This window comes from Sphaeramia orbicularis, chromosome 7, assembly GCF_902148855.1.
Source record: "Sphaeramia orbicularis chromosome 7, fSphaOr1.1, whole genome shotgun sequence".
Classification (NCBI taxonomy): Eukaryota; Metazoa; Chordata; class Actinopteri; order Kurtiformes; family Apogonidae; genus Sphaeramia; species Sphaeramia orbicularis.
The window spans coordinates 27,449,458-27,467,930 of NC_043963.1; the positions used below are offsets into that span (position 1 = coordinate 27,449,458).

Consider the following 18,473-nt stretch of genomic DNA (forward strand, 5'->3'; position numbering starts at 1 on the left):
CTGACCATTTGTTCTTTTTGTCATATATATTTAACCGGCTTGTGTGTGACATTAAGTGTCATTATGATGGTATATTTCACTTGATAAACATGTGAAGTGAACGCTGCAGTGTACACCTGCAGCATAGTGTTAACAGAGCACTGTTGTACGAGTGAGTTCACTTTTCTCAAATAAGGCCATGAAGTTAAATAAACCATTAAGCTAAGGAAATTTTTTTACACTCATACCACAATGTATACCCCACGCTAACAGTCCAGCAAGCTTCATTCTTATATAAAAAGACAATTCATATCAATATGGATGCAAAACAAATCATCACACGTGTGTACTGAACAACAGTAAATTTTAACAGTTTCCCCTCTATAAAAATAGCTTAAAAATCTGACACATATTTTAGTACAGTGTAGGGTTAAGTCAGTTTTTTTTTTTCTCTTACATCTGAGACAGTTTAATAACAGGCTGGTACATAAGTCCTTTGCTCCTCCTTCCCTCCTATGACACTGCCAAACACAGACACAGGGCAATAAAGACCACCTGAGTCCCAATAAGGAGCGCTAAAGGGAGCAAAAATGAATGGCATCTTCATCTTCTCCCTGATCTAGACTAAGACTCCAGACTCCAACTGTCTGCAGGCAGGTTGTACAGTCGTTTCTGTACAGGGCTTCACATGCACAGTGGTTTAGTAGTAGAGCAGGACTTGGTCCATGACAGGTAAGAGAATGGCCAACAGTACAATACGTGTGCTCCATAGCAATGTCAGGATCATTGAAAAGGTGAAGCAGGAAGGACGAATCATGCCACGTCTGGCAAACAGAAATCACAGAATCTCTCTCACACAGAATAGAGCATCTGAGGGTCAGAGACATTTAACACATAAGCATTTAGTAACCGATAACCTATAGAACATACACTTAACCACAGCTCAGTGTTTTTACACAGAAGAGACAGGCCCGACCAGAGTGAACCCAAGGACAGGATGTGATTTTGATATACAACCTACAGGGCAGGAGTCAATGAACAGATTGTCACATTTCATGCTTTGCACACAGGCAATAAGTTTTTACGAGATGAGTAATAAACACTATCGTTGCCATCGTTATCATATTCCAGGCCCAGTTAATTCACAAACATTCATAGCAGGCAAAACAATACTTTACGCACACACACACACATTTGTAAGTGCACAGGCATACCGACACATCCCCACACAAACACGCCTCCCATTGCACCATGGGATGTAACTTATAGTGTAAGTGGTGAATAGCTTGTCCCCTGATACCCAAGAGTAAGAAAGCGAACAGAGAAGGCAAACAGAACACAACACAAGCCTAACGAGTGATACAAACCACTGACGTTATAAGGACACTTGAAGAAAGATTGTATTGTTTGGATTAACTGAACGCAGTTGTTATGTACCGCTGTGTTTGCTGGTTATAGCTTTTCAAAGCATATAAAATAAAAACTATCTGTAATATATGACAAAAATAAATAACTAAAACCTCTTGCAGCAGTTTTAAAAAGGCCACTGAATGCTTGTGTGTTTGTATGTTTGTATATGTGAATGTGCGAGTGTGTGTGTGTGTGGGATGTGTGAGAGAGATGCAAACTCAACAGCACAGATAGGATCTAGCCAAATAGTCTTCAGCCTCAAACCATCATGCATTGACATTACCATATAAAAGACTGAAATGCAGCCTCAAATACAGGATCTTGCTCGGGTTTCTGATCATGCCATTATGAAGATTTAACTGTATGCATACAGTACAGCATCGCAGGTTACAGTACAGCTTCCTCTTGGTAAGTCTCTAACCTGGATGAGTCCCTGTAAAAGGGTCAAGCCGATTACCAGGCTAGTGTTTACAAAAAAAAAAAAAAAAAAAGAAAGCAAATAAACCTATAAAACAGCCTCAATCCTGTAACAAGTTGGATTTCAAAGGCAGAAACTGTCAAACAATGGCAGTAAATGACCAAGGAGTTAAGCACACGCTTCAGGTTCCTTGCTGCAGCTCCATCAAACACCCAAATATCACAACAATTCTGCTGGAGAGATTAATTTAGGATCAGCTCCTGTTCCTGAAGTAGAATATCATAGCGATATCCTGCAGAGCAAGAAAGGCTTTATTTTGGGGCATGAGCCTGTGGCATGTTTTAAGTTGAACTGAATAAGGCCCTTAATTAAAATTACACCATGTACAGTTCCCCTGTACAGTAACACTATACATTAAGTGGCCTCATTTAAAGTCACTATGATGTTAACTTTTCCAATGTCAAATTACTGAACATCAAGTCAGTTAAAAGTACCCGACAAGTGATCATAGCTTCACATAAAAGGACACTTTGAATAGATAAATCTATCCTGTTAAAGCATCAAAACCAACACTGCCCTGCCAATGTTCCATCTGTACAGAACCCAAATTAACAATAAATCTCTTTTTTTTTTAGCAGACAGTAACACTGAACATTTTCAACGGGAGTCTCGACCCCAAATGGACAGTTCTATAAGGTTGCTTAGTGCGCTTAACATTTGTTTTGGAGAGCAGTAGACAAAATCTTAAGTTGTGTAACGACATTCTGTCACATTGTCAAATCTGCGTCACTCAGTTTTTTTTTTCCCTCCCAAATTTCTCCATCTCTATGAAGCTTTGGCTTTTCTTGCCCGTGGTGATGTTTTATCCTCTGACTTCACAACCCCATTGGCGGCGCCTCCTGACAAGACAGAAGAAAGAACCTTAATGAAAGAGGATTTAGATGTTTTAAAACAGTAGTGTAATGGCACAATGTCAAAATGCTATAAAATGTATGCTGATATTTTGCTCAATATGGATTAACAGCCTGTCACAAAGTAAAAACAAGTGGGACGCCCATAAAGTATCACGTGTGAGTAGACTGTCCTGAAATGCTGGCAGGTAAATGTCTGTGCTGAAGTGTTTATTTAGTTTAGTTACAGGAGCTGCTTCTATTCATACTGCTGAGTGCATCATCGTTTGACACAAGAATGAAGAATTCAGAATAATTCACATAAACCATAGTTTTGAATGGGAAAACATGCCAACAGATGTACTGCTGCATTCAAGGACACCTGTTAAATTCAGACATCTAACATAAACATTACTGAATAGAATAGAACCTAATAGAATAGAACCGAACAGAACTGATAGAACCAAACAGAATAGACTAGAACTGAACAGAACAGAACCGAACAGAATGGAAAAGAACCAAACAGAATAGAATAGAACCTAATAGAACAGAACCGAATAGAACCAAACAGAATAGAATAGAATAGAATAGAATAGAATAGAATAGAATAGAATTTCAGTGCAGCTGTTACAGAATTGAAAATGGGCAAGAAAAAAAATACTCTATAATTACAAATACATAAGGATGGAAAGAAAATTAAATAGAAACATTAAACAAGTTCATGTTTCTTCTTATTCTTCTTTGTTTAAATTCTATATCTGTCACTACTCAGAGTATGACCAGGCAGCCCATGAACTTACCTCAAAAACATTAGAAGGTTTCTCTTAAATCTGGAACATCGTCAAATTCTATACTTTTGTGATAAATATTGATTTTAGTTTTAGTAAACAAAAAAACCCAATACACTGTAGGTGACTGATGAGAGGGTCTTCATAACTCACCCCTTGTGGGCTCCCTTTTGTGAGGCTTACTCTTTGGGCTGACTGTCTTCTTCTTTGACGCCTGATTCTGGCTGTGCTCCCGCCACTTTTTCAACTGAAAGTTAATGAATTTCCACATCATCCAGGCCTGTGTCAGGCAGATAGCTGCCAGACAAGTCATCCTACAGGGATGAGGAGACAAATAAAGAATTAAAAAAAAAGGTAAAGTGATTTCAGTTGCAACAGGAGGTTTACTGCAATGGGTAAATTAGGGCTGTAACTCAAGTCAGCTGTTATCTGGACTTGCCTTATGGTGAGCACATTGAAATTGCCCTCTGCTAGGGAGAAGCCCTGGTTTTCTGTGCGGGGTAGCCCAAAACCAAAAGTCAGAACTGAAAGTGTGAGAGTGAGGAGGCGGGCAATGACAAAAAGCAGCGCCCACAGAGTAAAACTGTGAAAGAAGAGAAGACACTACATCAGGTTGTTCAGACAAAAAATTAGAGGATTGTGTCTGTACTGATCATTGTGTACACGAACAAAATGTTTCTTTTAAAAGATACCCTTTTTGTTTGTTCTCATCGCTGAAATAGAAGAGGCGTGAGGCGTGGAACAGGAGCTCCACCAGGTAGTGAGGGACCAGCAACACCAGGCCCAGTCGGTGGAGACTGAACAGAACAGACGGCACAGAAAAACAGAGGGACGGCAGTTAAGAATGAAATACGATCATGTACTAAGAGACACAAGTAACTTCCATATTTTCACTTTAAAAAAAAAAAAAAAATCAGTGTTTAAAGAAAATGAAAACAAAAGGAGACAACTTTATACTGTATATCTAAGAGAAAAACTTATGTTCATGGGATAAAAGGCAACAATGATTTAATTTAACCACATTATACATTTAAAAAGGCATTTGTAAAAATTACTTTGTCATTGTTTTAAAGAGGAACGCCTCATCCTACTCACTTTAAGACATAGGCACCGGTGATGTGGACAACATAAAGGCAAATGTAATAGAGCTGGCGGGGTATGTCCTCCTGTAATAAAACAAACAACAGGGTTTATAACTAAAAGAGCAACACGTTTTAGCAGCTATATCAGCCTTTTTACTGTGAAAACACTGATGTAAAAAATACACTTCTGATGGATGAGGCAAACATCATCCAAAAACCCATAACTTAGCTTTATTCAAAGAATTTAACCAGAGAAAAAAAGATGTAAAAAATAACTGTTTTATCATTTACTATAGTCTATCTGCTGTGTACCACACATCTGCAACTTGTACATTTCAGTTGGGTGATATGTAAAAAAAAAAAAAAAAAAAATATCATAAATACAAAACAAATATCATGACTGTTTTCATGTCATGGACGATTCACAATTTCAATAAATTTTTTACTGTTTATATTAAATCAAGACAAAACATGTTTCATGAATAGTTTTCCTCACTAAGACCTTATACTATACATGCAGAGTATTCACTTTCAAGGGGTCATTGTGTTATTTATTAAAAATATAACAATCATTTTAAGTAAAATAAGGCTCTCTATCAGCAATAAACATGTTTTAACAAACAAACGGACTGCACATTGAATTTTTCCTGAGAATCTCCAGAGTACAAGGCATTTTTTGTGATTTTCAGAAGGCAAATAACTGATCAATTGATCAGCGTCATCGCGTGATTTCTCATGGAGAGAGCAGGGCTGTTAAAAGGAAATTAATCAACAAATATGGCGCTCCATGGTACTTGTCATGTTACAGAATGTAAAGCTGTTAATACATAATATAAACACTTTTTACTTTAACAACTATTATAATTATAACATCTCAATCTAAATTAGCATTCATGACACTATGGGAGGTTAAACTACATGACTAATGTTCTTATCCACTCCATCTGATGAGAGGTTACACGTGATTAATGTAGGTTTTATTTATCTATTATTTTATTTTATTCATTTATTTTAATAAAGCTCATTGAGATTCAAAATCTTTTTCAAGAGTGTCCTGGCCAAGACAACAGCAGAAGCAGAAGTTACACAAAATACTAAACCAAACTTACCTTTCGTACTTTTTGGAAGTACAGCTCAGGAAGTGCATGGAGCCAATAGGCAATTTGGCAAATGTAGAAGAACTTGACCTGAAAACTAGGCAGAGAATGGATTTTGTAAAGTTAAAAGACCTATATCATCATTGACAGATGTTTTACATGTCATGTAAAACATTACACATTACCCTACAAATATCCACAACAAAAAAAATGGCAAAAATGTTTTCTGAGCAGATGTAGCTGCCCTTCGACAGTCTTTCAGGATCTAGATTATGATACAAATCTAGATTAAAATCCAAAAAGTCACAGGTGCATCTTACTGCTAACACCCTGACATTAAACTTAGATTATAATGCATGAAAAGATGAAAATGTTTATCACCAAAAAGCAGATGAGTTACTCTAGCAAAAATGATGGAAATCAGAAAAATGCAGGGGGAATTATAAGGGAACATGTGCATCATCACCTGAACTGAAAGAACTGATGCTCAATGTTGAGATGACGGACACTTTAGCTTACTAGTCATGAGGAGCACTGCTGAAGGGAACTTTTAAAGTCTAAGGTTATCTCAGGTCTGGCTTGTAGACTTGAAAAAATAGAAAGCACACACTTCAGAAAATGCTGGCATTGCCCAGCAGAGAAGTGCAACAAGATGCTACCAAGTTGATTGTGTGAAATGTGGGATCCAGTATTTTCAGAGCTTGACCAGGATATTTTAGCAGTTGATGCTTTACTTTTGACTTTCTTTTAATGTTTTTGTATATATTCACTTACACCATGTGGGTGTGTGGGTAACCCTCCCATAGGAAAGTAGGGTTTGTTGCAAAGTCCTCCTGTTAAAAAAAAAAACAAAACAAACACTGCATGAGAAGTGGTAATGTGGCCTAGGACAATACTTCTGTGACTGCTGACCCTCATACCGCTGTTAAAATGCTGCAGCCCCAGATGAAGGAGAACAGGTAGAATGCCGCCAGCTGCCCGGACTCATTGAACTTGCTGTGTTTGGTTTTTGACAGGTGCAACCTCCTGTTCATTTTCTGGAGTTAAGAAAAAGGGTTTTAAGGGTGATATTCAGCTCTTCGCATAAAAATATTAAATCAAACTAAAGAAGTGATTTGTGCTTTCAGTTTCACACATTTTATTTTAAAACTGCAGAGCCTGTACATGAATATTTGTATTTAATTTAACAACTGGGTCACTATTTGAAAAAAGGGAATATAATCTTGCAAGTAAGAAGTGTAATAAAATAAAATGTAATAAAAGATGAATAGGTGCAAAAAATCTTAATGTTTTACTTTCCTTTCCCTTAGAAATTGTCCAATAGTGTATTACATTAACCCATAAAGACCCAGTGCTTCTTCTGTGGCAGTTCCCACCTGAATTTTTCTATTTATTTAATCATTTGTAATTGATTATAATATTATCCTCTGTATTTTGTGTGGGTTTTTTTTATATAAATCATGTATTTTCCTATATTTAATTTTCTGATCATGATGTTCATAAAAGCTTAGATTAAAGTTATGTTTATCACAAACAGAAAAAACTGAAGAAAAAGTGACTTTTTCAAGAAAATATATTATTAACCCTTAATAGGTAACCATGGTGCCCCCCACAGCTACAGGTAACCTGGGGTCCAGCTAGACCCCAGGTTACCTACGGTGATAAAAACATCTAAAAATGTTATTTTTTAGTCAGTTACAATACTTTATTGCTTATAGTATGAAAGGATAGCAATGAAACGAAAAAAATATAACAAAATTGTGCTTTATTTTCCAAATAAATTCTCCTTTACTGCGTGAAGTACAATTCTCCTTTACTGCGTGAAAACATACAAATTAAAAACGTGGGGCCTGCTGGGACCCCAGGTTACCTATTAAGGGTTAATTGAACATCACACAAGTGTCTCCATCCACTGTCATTGATCCAACTCCATGGGTTTTACTGGTGAATTAATGTTGTAGAAGATGACGGTGTTTCCACGTTCACTACGGAGCCTCTGAACGTCCAAATGGGTCATATCTGATGACCATGAAAAGACGACAAACTGTATTTTACACCAATTATTTACATGTATTGGTAGGATTAATGGATCAACAGGCATTAAACAATTTAGATCAGCAGATGGTTTTGTTCGCCAGTGGCTGTTGGGGTCTTTATGGGTTGAAGATGCTTTTTGACTAAAAATATTATACATATTAAAACATCAAGACCAAAAAAAAACATCAGCAAATATTGTACTTACATCAAGAATATATTCTTGTATCAAGGCATGAAGGATGACTGCGATAAGAAGGTAGAAAAACACAGTTGCCACATCTTTAGGGCCGTACTGGTAAAGGTTTACTGGGTCGTGCTTTTCATCTGGTTAATAACAAACAAGAAACACAAAGGGAAAAAAATTAAGATAAGTGAAGTGCTCGTTCAGTCAGAAATCAGGTGAAAGACAACACATCTGGCATGGGTTGCTTATAACACAGTCATAAAACTCTCCACAATCAGAACTTACCAAGAACTTGTGTTACATTATACTGGACTGTAATGAACATGATGGCAAACTTTGCTGTCACCTGGAATAAACATAAACATGCAGGATTAGTTGACAAGTTACGACTTTAAGGAAATGTGTATTAATAGATTCCCCATCCATGTCACCATTTAGACTTGAACATAATATGGAAGGCTTCTTGATAACATGCTTGCATATTTATGAATACATCTCTCACGGTACATTCCCAGCAGGTGCAGGGACGCAGGATTTCTCACTAACTTCATCCATCATTAAATTTGTCTTATCAAACAGCTGTGAAGCAGTCAATCATGGGATGCACATTTGCAATATGAGGATTGCTGTGTCACTGCCAGTTCCTGAATTTAATGACTGTTATAATTGGGGTCTGGGGACATCCAGGAGGTGGCTGAAGGGAATCCTAAGGGTCTGTGGTATATATTAAAAAAATGACACTGCTTTTTTGTTGATTGTAAGCACTGACCATCTTCACAGATAAGGGTTTGTTTGTGGGTCTAGGATTACATACACAGAATTGATTGTTTATTTTTGTGTGCTAGGGGTAGGTGGAAGATGTTTTCCTTGCAATAATTACAAGCTATAGGATTTCTGTCGAAGCAAAGTGCTGGATAATCAGGTGTAAAACAGTCATACAGACATTTACTGTAAACCTGATCATCTTATATTGGAAAAGGCAACATGATTGTATTGATTTGCTCTATGGGGGCAGTGCATTAGCCTGCTGATAAAATGTCCTGTTTGTTGTGCCAGTGGGCCACCTCACCATCTCCTTTGGCAATCACTGAGACACATGAGAAGGGAAGGAGAAAGACACGCTAGCGCACTGTCCCTGGAGTGCTGCTGCTGCTGCTGCTGTCATGTTAGCTAGCGTTAGTTAGCACCAGCTAGCATCCCTCTGCTAACCCAAGCTTCCCCATCCACTCACACTGTACCTCGAACATCAGGCCGAGGAGGATTATCATGGCCAAACACGACACCATATCGGCGTGGTTCTGGATCACAAACTCATGGCTCAGCACCGGCGGGCTCTTGTTCTTCTTACGGAAACCCATGGCTCCCCTACGCGGCTGTCCCTCCTCGGGCTCCGGGCTGCCGTCACTGACGCTAGCTGGGGCTGACGCTAGCTTCCCCCCGGGCTGCTACGCTGCTGTCGGCTGATGGATGTTCCCTCTGCTGGGGGCCGGTCGCTCCGCTGCAGTCCGTAGGCTCAGTGAACCGCTGCTCATGTGTTTAAAAACAGTCATGAAGATACATCGCACCAAAAGCAAACACCACAGCACAACACCCACTTTTCCCTGCCTGGTAAAGTCCGAAGACGGGCCCTCCCACTTAAAAGCCCCATTCATGAACCGCCCAGTGGCTTTGACGTAGAAGGAAAACCATGGATGGAGCAAGGAAAACCCAGGCCCGTGGTGCCTTCACGGACCGCATGGAAACGGGCAGTTCTTGCAATAATTTTTATTGATGAGGAGAGGAAATAGCACAAGTACCTACAGGGTGGGGAAGCAAAATTTATAATATTTTGAGGCAGGGATTGAAAGACAGTGTATGACCAATTAGTTTATTGAAAGTCATGAGAATTTATTTGCCACAAGAAAATGTACATAATAGAAAATGTTTTTATTCTATGTGTCCTCCTTCTTTCTCAATAACTGCCTTCACACGCTTCCTGAAACTTGCGCAAGTGTTCCTCAAATATTCGGGTGACAACTTCTCCCATTCTTCTTTAATAGTATCTTCCAGACTTCCTCGTAATAGTTTTGCTCATAGTCATTCTCTTCTTTCCATTATAAACAGTCTTTATGGACACTCCAACTATTTTTGAAATCTCCTTTGGTGTGACGAGTGCATTCAGCAAATCACACACTCTTTGACGTTTGCTTTCCTGATTACTCATATGGGCAAAAGTTTCTGAAAAGGTATGGATAATAGTGTTAGGTATGATTATGACATCAATATATGTTTGGCTTCAAAACAATTGATGTAGTGCCTGCTGAGAAAAAACAACTAAATGTTCATTGTAAATTTTGCTTCCCCACCCTGTAGCGCCCTCATATAGTGAATTAACCCTTTCATACATAGTGGTCACTACAGTGGACAACTGTTCAAAGGTGTTCTCTTGTATATTCATGGATTTTGTTGTTTTACAGGGTGGGGAAGCAAAATTTACAATGAACATTTAGTTGTTTTTTCTCAGCAGGCACTACGTCAATTGTTTTGAAACCAAACATATATTGATGTCATAATCATACCTAACACTATTATCCATACCTTTTCAGAAACTTTTGCCCATATGAGTAATCAGGAAAGCAAACGTCAAAGAGTGTGTGATTTGCTGAATGCACTCGTCACACCAAAGGAGATTTCAAAAATAGTTGGAGTGTCCATAAAGACTGTTTATAATGGAAAGAAGAGAATGACTATGAGCAAAACTATTACGAGAAAGTCTGGAAGTGGAGGAAGCAACAAAAAACGTACCAAAGCTTTTATTAAAGCTCTCAAATCCAAAATCCTAAAGGATCCAACCAAATCCATGAGAAAAATGGCAATTGAACTTGAGGTAGACAACAAGACCATTAGAAATGCAGTAAAATATGATTTGAAGTTAAAATCTTACACAAGAACACCAAAACACTTGTTGACAACAGCAACAAATCCAACTTTAGCAGTTTTTGGGAATCATGTTTATGGCCGCCTTCTAGCCCAGATCTAAACCCTCTGGATTATGCTATTTGGGGCGTTTTAGAACATGCTACCAATAGAACATCACACAGCAATGTCGACTTTCTTAAAGATACTATTAAAGAAGAATGGGAGAAGTTGTCACCCGTATATTTGAGGAACACTTGCATAAGTTTCAGGAAGCATGTGAAGGCAGTTATTGAGAAAGAAGGAGGACACATAGAATAAAAACATTTTTTATTATGTAAATTTTCTTGTGGCAAATAAATTCTCATGACTTTCAATAAACTAATTGGTTATACACTGTCTTTCAATCCCTGCCTCAAAATATTATAAATTTTGCTTCCCCACCCTGTTGTTCCATATCAGCCAACACAGTGGACGCTTAAGCATCATCCCATACACTGCAATTCATACCATTACTGTAACTTTGCTGTTTATTTTATTTATTTATTTATTTATATAGCACTTTTTAAAACAACATGTTACAAAGTGCTTCACATAAAGGGGAGATAAATCAAATCAAATCAAATTTTAAGCCAATTTACAGAAACCCAACAGAATCCTCCAGGAGCAAACACTTATGACTGGTGACAGTGGCGAGGAAAAACTTCCCTTTAACAGGAAGAAACCTCGAGCAGACCCAGACTCCTGAAAGATGGCCGTCTGCCTTGGCCAGTTGGGGTTAAAGCGAGAAAGTAAAGGAGGAAAAAAGAGAGAGCGATAGAGATAGAGAGAGACTGGGGGAGAGGGTGGAGAGGGGGGAGGTAGGTGGAAACACATGCACAGATAACCGAACTAGAACATGTGTAAAACAGTATAATAAACACTATTGTAACTATATGGATAAGTGAGTGATGACGATAAAGGTGGAGAGAGGCAGGACCACAGCAGTAGGTCCAGAGATGATCTTAGGAAAACCTGTGAAGATCCAGGGAAAAAACGGTGATGATCCTGGGAAAACCTGTGAGGTGATAAAGCACAGAGACTCCAGGGAAGAAGTGAAGTCAGTAACATGAATTCACTGAGGCGTAAACAGAACAGATTTAATGAAATGCTTGTTTAAAAAAGTGAGTTTTTAAGAGTCGTTCTAGATAAACCGGATCTGCAGTAACATGCTTGAGTGTAAAAATTTATTTATTTATTTATTTATTTATTTATTTAACCTTTATTTAACCAGGAAAAGGATCTCATTGAGATTAAGAACCTCTTTTTCAAGGGAATCCTGGCCAAGAGACAGCATGAAACACAACACATAGTTACAACATACAATTACCTCATACAGTTACAACAAACAATAATTTACAGGACAATTCAACCTATGAAAAACACGTGCAAGTCATTGAGTTGATCTCCAGCACTTTGAGTTTGGACTTAAAAGTATTCAGGGAGATCATTTCTGAACATTCAATGAAATTTAACATGTATGCACTAGCAAAACATACATAATAATACAAATATCAAGAATCATAACAATCTTAGTCAGAAGAAAAGCACAATAATTCCATTAACATGCCTGAAAAGGGGTGGGAAGAAGTGCAGTTTATTTAATCCCACCCCCTCTCCTTACAATATTATTAATAATATATGTCCCTCTTCCTTTTACATTAAGTAAGTAAGTAAATTTTATTTATAGAGCACTTTTCACACACAGAGTCACAAAATGCTTTATCAAATCAAATCAAAATCAAATGAAATTTTGTTTTTTTAGCGCCAAATCAAGCCAATTTACAGAAACCCAACAGAATCCTCCAGGAGCAGACACTTGTGACTGGTGACAGTGGCGAGGATAAACTTCCCTTAACAGGCAGAAACCTCAAGCAGACCCAGACTCCTGAAGGATTACTCTTCTATATTTATATATCTATTCACACACAAACATACATACACACATACTCATTCATCCATATACACGTTTATACATATACACAGCATACAAATACACATATAATCTTTTACCAATGCCTTTCTTAGTTGTGCTAGCTAATAAATAAACAAATAATAACTAACTCAAGGAAGGAAATATGTACATAAACAACAGTGAACATATGGTGACAATTAATAACCCTCTTCCCTATTTCTTATGAAAAACATGTTCTTATAAGTGTTTTTGAATTGTCCTATGTTTGAACACTCCTTGTGCTCCTCCCTCAATCTATTCCATACTTTATACTCTATTATCTTAAAAAAAAAAAAAGATTTCATAATTTTCACACAGTATATCAGTAAATACAGGTTTCTTTGAAAGATTGGTTCATAAAAAATTATCACATTGTTTTTTTTTTTCATGCCTAAGGAGGAATAAAAACAGTCAGGAAAAAAATATTGGTAAAGGTTCTCATAATTCATGCATGAAAGGGTTAAATAACTATTGACAAAAAAATTATCAGAGAATATTGCAATATGCTGACAACAACAGGAAGGAAATGAATCATCTTTAGGTAGACAGGCAATTATTTGAAAATATGTTTGTAGTTTTGAATTTGAATTTATTATTTTTTTCCTTTTTCCTCCTTTTTTTATTGTTGTTGGCACAAAGCAAATTTACATATTAAGAATGGAAAAATATTACAGAACAGTAAAACAGAAATTCATAGGAGACATTGTGGAACGGTGAAACAGAACTATTGCAAATATCTGAAACAAAATAAACACAAAGACTAAGATATTTGAAGTGTAATGAAAATAGAGAAACAGAAAGAAAAATAAATAAAAAATAAATCAAACTGGACAATAGAGCACAAAAGACCAAGGCAAGATACAATTAAAACAGCAAGGACTTATATAAACTAGAATAAAGTTTTCTGGCTTTTTTGGACGTATTTACAATATACTGTAGAGATGAACATTTGAATTTATTCAGATTATAATGTGAATTGTGTCTCTTATCACATATTAAAGAGCCCCCATTTATAAACTGAGGACTGCTTCTGGGGTGTCCTATTACAAAATGTATCTTGTAAATGAATTGTTGATTTTAATTGTTTGTAATAAATTGATTGATTGATTGATTGATTGATTGATTGATTGATTGATTGATTGATTGATTGATTGATTGATTGGTTGATTGGTTGGTTGGTTGGTTGGTTGGTTGGTTGGATGGTTGGTTGGTTGGTTAATTGATAAAATACATAACAGTTTGGAAAAGGCAGACTATAGATTATGATTGTATGACACTAGATATTATTGGTGCTATTGCTGTTATTACTGTGTTATTATTATCAGTTACTGTTATTGTTATCAGTACTGATTGACAGTTTGGTAGGAAGCAGCTGAACAGATTTATACTAAGCAAAATATAATTATAGAATGGGGTGGGTATAAATAAGTAGAATTCCTCCCACTCCTTTTCTGGCTCATATACAGTCGCGGAAAAAATTATTAGATCATCAAAAGTCATCAAAAACAATGGTTATACAATCAAGTACTAACTCCTGTGTGTATCATGTGACTAAAACAGACAGAAAAGAAAACACGGAATGCCTAAAAGCACTGTTTTTGTCAGTACAATGCCATAGATATTGATGTAAGAACTGAAGTGATTTTGGTTATTATCAGGAAAACCTGGAAAATGGCTAGATATCAGCTCTGAAATTAAACTCTTATGAGCTATTTTTGTTGATATCATTATATTTGTCCAAACAAATGTACCTTTCATTGTACCAGGCATTAAAATAAACAAGAAATTGAAGAAAAGAAGGGGTGGTCTAAAAATTTTTTCCACGACTGTATGTAGGGTGTATGTTTATGTATGCATGTATGTTTGTAAATGTATATATGTATATGTGTAAATTTATATAAATATTGTACATTCATGATGTTCTTTTTTTTTCTTCTGCACATGCTCAAAATAAAAAGGATCAATCAATCAATAGTCTAGAAGCTCTTCATTCTCATATAGATAATAATGCATGTTTTTATGACATCAGAGATAGGTGTATGTAGATGGATGTAAATAATGCAGCTTTAAGAGGATGTAGGGAATTTTGCATCACCAACTGCTCTTCACAAAATAATTACAGCATCTAATTCTATGTGTCATTCTTCTGCAAACCAAATGCTCCCAGATAGAGTACAGGGTAATCTGTTTTGGGGATTTTTACAGGCTTATCACTCTTAAAAATTCACTTTTAGCCTTTAGATGCAGCTTTCCCCACACTACAGATTCATGTAGGTATAATTACCTGTGATGATAAATACAGATTAATTTGTTGTACATGATACAATTGTACATTTTCTGTATATATTTTTGTGCAAATATTTGTACACATGATCTTTTAGGTTTTCCTCTAACAAACATTTCTTTCAAAGTTTTTCCCTACCAAAGAGACTGCTGCATTTTGTACAGATTATAAAGCACATTATAGTGAATCTGTAATGTGTGGTATTGGCCAATATTAATGCAGGAAAACTAATTTGGATTGAAAATCCCTTTGCATAACTATGCAATGACAAACAGGCATTTTAATAAACTCTGTCTGATGACATTACAGAGCTAAATGTAGCTTCACATTTTAACCCATAAAGACCCAAACATCCACTGGTGACCAAAACCATCTACTGATCTAACATGTTTAATACCTGTTGATTCATTAATCCTATCAATACATGTAAATAATTGGTGTAAAATACAGTTTGTCATCTTTTTAGGTTCATCAGATATGACAAATTTGGACATTCAGAGGCAGGCAGTGTTTCCACATTCCACAGTGAACGTGGAAACACTGTCGTCTTCTACAGCAATGATTCACCAGTAAAACCCATGGAGTTTGATAAATGACAGTGGATGGAGACACTTGGTTTATGTTTAGTTAATGATAGATTTTGTAGAAAAAGTCACTTTTTCTTCAGTTTTCTCTGTTTCTGATATTATGACAATCAACTTTAATCTGAGCTTTTATGAACATCTACATGACCTACATGATATGGGAAAAATACATGATTTTCATTTTTAAAAAATGCAAAATACAGAGGATAATATTATAATAAATGGTGATAAATCACTTAAGACAGGTTAAGTAGAGAGAAAAAAAATCATGTGGGAACTGGCACAAAAGTAGCACTGAGTCTTTATGGGTAAAGCATGTATATATACATCTAATGCATACAGTTATCTGGTAAAAACAAAAAAAACATAAATTTAACAAAGTGGTATTCTGTAAAAAAAAAAAAACCCAAAAAAAAACTAAAAAAAAAAAAAATACATAGGCTGTGTTTGGATGCAACTGGGTTCTATTATCCAAATACTTTAGGCCTAAAACAACAAATGTAAGGTTTTTACACTTTACTTGCCTTTTTCCATTAATGCAGCTTCACTACAAGTCAGACAAATCCTGTACTTTCAGTACACTTGTGTGGCAGCTAATTTGGTAGTTTGTGACAGCTGTTTATTTTTGTACTTTTCTCGTCACATACACACATTAGACCAGGGGTCTCAAACATGCAGCCTGGGGGCCAAAACAGGCCCACCAAAAGGTTCAATCTGGCCCACAGGATGAATTTGTGAAGTGCAAAAATTACACTGAAGATATTAACAATCAAGGGTGTCAAACTCATTTTAGTTCAGGTTCCACATACAGACCAATATGATCTAAAGTAAAATAATTGCAAAATAACCTCTGAATAGTGACAACTCCATTTTTCTAGGTTCTAGGTTCAACTGCACTAGCTGAAGTAAAACTAGTCCAGCTGAACCTCGAAGAACCACCAAGAAGAACAATGACCTGAGCAAATGAGAAATTGAATGAGAAATTATTCTTATTTCAGTACCAAACTCCAAATTTTGAAACAATATTATGCTTGTCACCAAATGTTTGTGTAACATTGTGTGTAATCCTCATGTATAAATGATAAGTTAAGACATAATATTGTTAAAACTGCACTTATTTTTCTTACAAATTTCATTTTTTTCAGGTTATTCACGTTTTTTGTGTGTAAATGTAATAGTTTCATAATTTAATATTTTTACTGCACGAAAACAAAAAGAAAAAGTTGTCATTATTTATAGGTTATGATGCTATTACTTTACTGGTCACTTCAGGTCCTACTGGGCTGAATGACCCTTAAAGAAGTGAGTTTGACACCCCTGCATTAGACTAACAGGCCGGACAACTACTGCTGCAGGAGACGCAACAGTTTGACAAAAGACATCTTCCTTTTGCAGCAAAAGAAAAAACAGCTTCAAAAGAGTAGTGAGTATAATTCCTAACCCTTGATTTATAATATGCTGAAAATTAAAAAAGGATGTTTTGTTAATTAAAAAGCATGCACTTCCGCTTTAGCTAAATTGTTAGCTATGTTAGCTAGTTAGCTATTGTTATGCTAAATTCTCATCTGGGCCTCTATTTGCATTCGTTAGCTGTCTATTCAAGAATTCAATTAGCTTTAGCATTGTAAATTCCTCCATTTATAAACTGTCTTGAAAAACTTAAAGGCAAGTCAAAAATCATTTCATTTTCCTTCTACGTTTTGGCCACTAGAGGTCAGTAGGAGATAGAAATATATAGGTTAGCAGGCCTTTAACACAGTTTCAGTCATGTTTTGAGTGCTGTACTCGTTACACTTCCTTTATACATGACGCAGCATTAGCTCCATGTTTGTGTAATGTTTGGCATAGGCTACGTACAGGAAATGATCAACAGAGTCAGTTCTTTTTTTTTTTTTTTTCTTTGGTTGGATTTAGGGGTCGGTTGTGAATCGGGGCTAAATTTTCCAGTTCTGTTCAGACGTTCACTTCAAACACAATAAGCACTTTGATTTAGATGAGAATGAGGGATATTTTGTCAGTTTACATTTGTTTTACGGCCTTATGGTAGTGTTTAAGAATGCATACACTAAATGATACGTCCACCTACTATTGAAATACTATGGAAATACCGTAGTGCTTTTTAACTATTCAGCAGTTTATGGCCGGAAAATGTAATACTTCAAATTTATGAAGCTATAATGTGTTTTAGAATGTGACAGTCTACATTATAATAATACTGAACATTTGTTTGATGAATGGCAAGAAAATATTTCCAGATGATTCAGCCAAATCAAACTCAACATCTTCAAAACTTCCTAAAAGAGGGAGATTTTAGGTGACTGAGTTAACTTTTGGATATTTTATTCCGTTATTTTGGTCCCTAGGTATGTGCTTTATGTCTGTGTGGTGCTGTAAGGATAACAAAAAATGGTCCCATATCCAGCTGTAATAAAATTATTACTATTATGCTACAACTTATTGCTATTATTATAGTGTAATAGTAACATTGCCCATTCATAATTCAAAGTGTTTCAGTTCAAGAATTTATGTTTCAGGAAGGCAGTGGATATACTGTATTTACATTATATTTATTTATTATTTTATTCCTCTGGTACTGGACCTGTTTATGAGGTTCATTGCTGTACAGAAATATGTGACATATAAAGGCAAGCTTATGGCCAGGCCTGCTTCGAGTAACATTCTGCTGTCCTTTCCACCAGTGCTGTGAATATTTCATTGGTCAGGTTGACTGCTTAATCCTAATGTTTTGCTGTCTTTTTTTTTGTTTTGACAAAATAGGTGAAAAGCTGTAGCCTCTTTCCTCTGCAGACGGCTGGGAGGGAGGAGTTTAAA

The 18,473-nt window shown here is 36.2% G+C and overlaps 1 protein-coding gene across 1 annotated transcript; it reads right to left on the reverse strand.

The window, feature by feature from the left end:
• Positions 1-217: 217 nt before the first annotated feature.
• Positions 218-9,564, reverse strand: LOC115422679 (translocating chain-associated membrane protein 1-like 1). Its single transcript, XM_030139137.1, has 11 exons — positions 9,124-9,564; positions 8,171-8,231; positions 7,907-8,025; positions 6,585-6,701; positions 6,439-6,497; positions 5,677-5,761; positions 4,581-4,651; positions 4,178-4,282; positions 3,925-4,068; positions 3,639-3,799; positions 218-2,706 (listed from the first exon to the last, which is right to left on the reverse strand). Exons 1-11 carry the CDS (start codon positions 9,241-9,243, stop codon positions 2,633-2,635), a joined length of 1,116 nt encoding a protein of 371 aa, XP_029994997.1. The 5' UTR covers positions 9,244-9,564; the 3' UTR covers positions 218-2,632.
• Between the last annotated feature and the right edge of the window lie 8,909 nt (positions 9,565-18,473).

Coding starts and splice junctions, on each gene's coding strand:
- LOC115422679 (XM_030139137.1), bottom strand. CDS start 9,243: ATGGGTTTCCGTAAGAAGAACAAGAGCCCGCCGGTGCTGAGCCATGAG. Junction 8,026..8,170: donor TAATGTAACACAAGTTCTTG/GTAAGTTCTGAT, acceptor GTTATTAACCAG/ATGAAAAGCACGACCCAGTA. Junction 4,283..4,580: donor ACCGGTGCCTATGTCTTAAA/GTGAGTAGGATG, acceptor TGTTCTGTTCAG/TCTCCACCGACTGGGCCTGG.